Source organism: Staurois parvus, unplaced genomic scaffold, assembly GCF_062004578.1.
Source record: "Staurois parvus isolate SC_StPar_1 unplaced genomic scaffold, SC_StPar_1.0 ptg001207l, whole genome shotgun sequence".
Lineage (NCBI taxonomy): Eukaryota > Metazoa > Chordata > Amphibia > Anura > Ranidae > Staurois > Staurois parvus.
In genome coordinates, this window is record NW_028319003.1 from 831721 (window position 1) to 833420 (window position 1700).

The 1700-nt window shown below is 46.5% G+C and overlaps 1 protein-coding gene across 1 annotated transcript; it reads right to left on the reverse strand.

Moving 5' to 3' along the window:
- Positions 1–308: 308 nt before the first annotated feature.
- LOC149438209 (olfactory receptor 51E1-like) lies at positions 309–1350 on the reverse strand. Its single transcript, XM_089660163.1, has one exon. It carries the CDS (start codon positions 1327–1329, stop codon positions 385–387), a length of 945 nt encoding a protein of 314 aa, XP_089516289.1. The 5' UTR covers positions 1330–1350; the 3' UTR covers positions 309–384.
- Between the last annotated feature and the right edge of the window lie 350 nt (positions 1351–1700).

The window sequence follows — 1700 nt, forward strand, 5'->3', positions numbered from 1 at the left end:
CAGATACCCCCACCAGAACACTGGAAGCCGTACCTCAGACGGGTTCCTACAAAGAGTTTTTCTTGTGCCCACATTAACCAATGAGGACTTTGCACCCCGCCGGACGTCTTCTAGCACCAACTGGCACACCCACCACCAAAACAAACCATAAAACCACGGCTGGGCAGGAGGGGAGTTTGCCTTCTGAAAAGACTGAAGACCCCCTGCCACACCCTGTCAGACCACCCCTTGTAGCTCCACCCGCTCCCTCCTTAAAACCATTTAGACTCCCCTTTAGCTAATGGACTCTCCTCTGCCAACCCCCTTTAACCCCTGTCATGCCGGCCCTTCGTTCAGGTCTTCTTTCTTTGTTCTCTGGGCCTTCCTCTATGGTTTGTCCTCCCTTCATACTTCATTCTTCATACTGAGGAATTTGCTGAGCTTGTAGCGTATCTGCTTTGTTTTGATTCCATAGATCAAGGGGTTAATGACGGGGGACAGCAGGATGTAGGCATTACCAAACAGGATATGAAGATTCGGGATGGTGTCGCTGGGATACCGGTGCACCACAGCAATGCCGATATAAGGGATGTAGTAGACAAGGACGGCACATATATGGGAGACACATGTACTGATGGCCTTCAGACTGGCCTCGGCCACCTGGAAAACCACCGTCTTGATGATCAGCAGGTATGAGATGAAGATAAAAAGAGAGTCAAGTCCCATGACGTAAAGAGTAATAAAGAGGCCATAGATGATATTGACCTTTATGTCAGCGCAGGCCAACTTCATGAGCTCCTGGTGGATGCAGTAGGAATGTGTCAGAAGATTACTCCTCCACAATGGAAACCTCTGGATAATAAATGGCAGAGGAACCATTACAGCTGCTCCTCTGGCCATAAGGACCAGAGAGGTCTTTGTGATGGACCGTTGGGTTAAAATGGAAGAATATCGAAGAGGATGACAAATGGCCACGTATCGGTCTACAGCCATGGTAACCAGTATCGCAGAATCCAGGGCAGACATGAAATGGAAGAAGAACATTTGCGTGAGGCACATGGAGAAGGAGATCTGCCGGCTATCAAACCAGAAGATTCCTAGCATTCGGGGCATGACTGTGCTGGCCGATAAGAGGTCCACAACGGAAAGCATGGAAAGGAAGATGTACATGGGTTCATGGAGTTCTTTGCTCATCGTGATAATATACAGAATGACAGTGTTACCAACAACAGCCACCATATACAATAAAATGAGAGGAAATCCAAGAAAGAAATGAAAGTCTTCCAGATTCGGTACACCACTAAGAGTGAAGTCATCAATACTGCGGCATGTTAGGTTGTCTGTCGCCATGATGACCTGCGTGCCACCACGTCCAATACCAGAATCCATATCTTCTCCTACAACGGGAAAGGCAAACGTTAGGCAGATCGTATTATCTTTCCTTTTACATTAATATGTTTTTGGCCAGTAGGGCAATCTCCTTTTTATTTGTTTTTTTTTCTTCACCAGTGTTTTTTGTTGTCCCTCTTTTCTCACCCTCATCTCTGTCTATTTTGAAATGGAACCAGACAATTTCCACCAAAGAACTTTAGTCCCAGGTCACATAAAACCGAGGTCACCAGGAGATGTGTTAGTTCAGAGCTTGTTAGCTGTTGATAATATCCTAGGAAGCTGACAACTTGGGCTGATCCTTAAAGAGGACCTACTGTACCTGTATATCA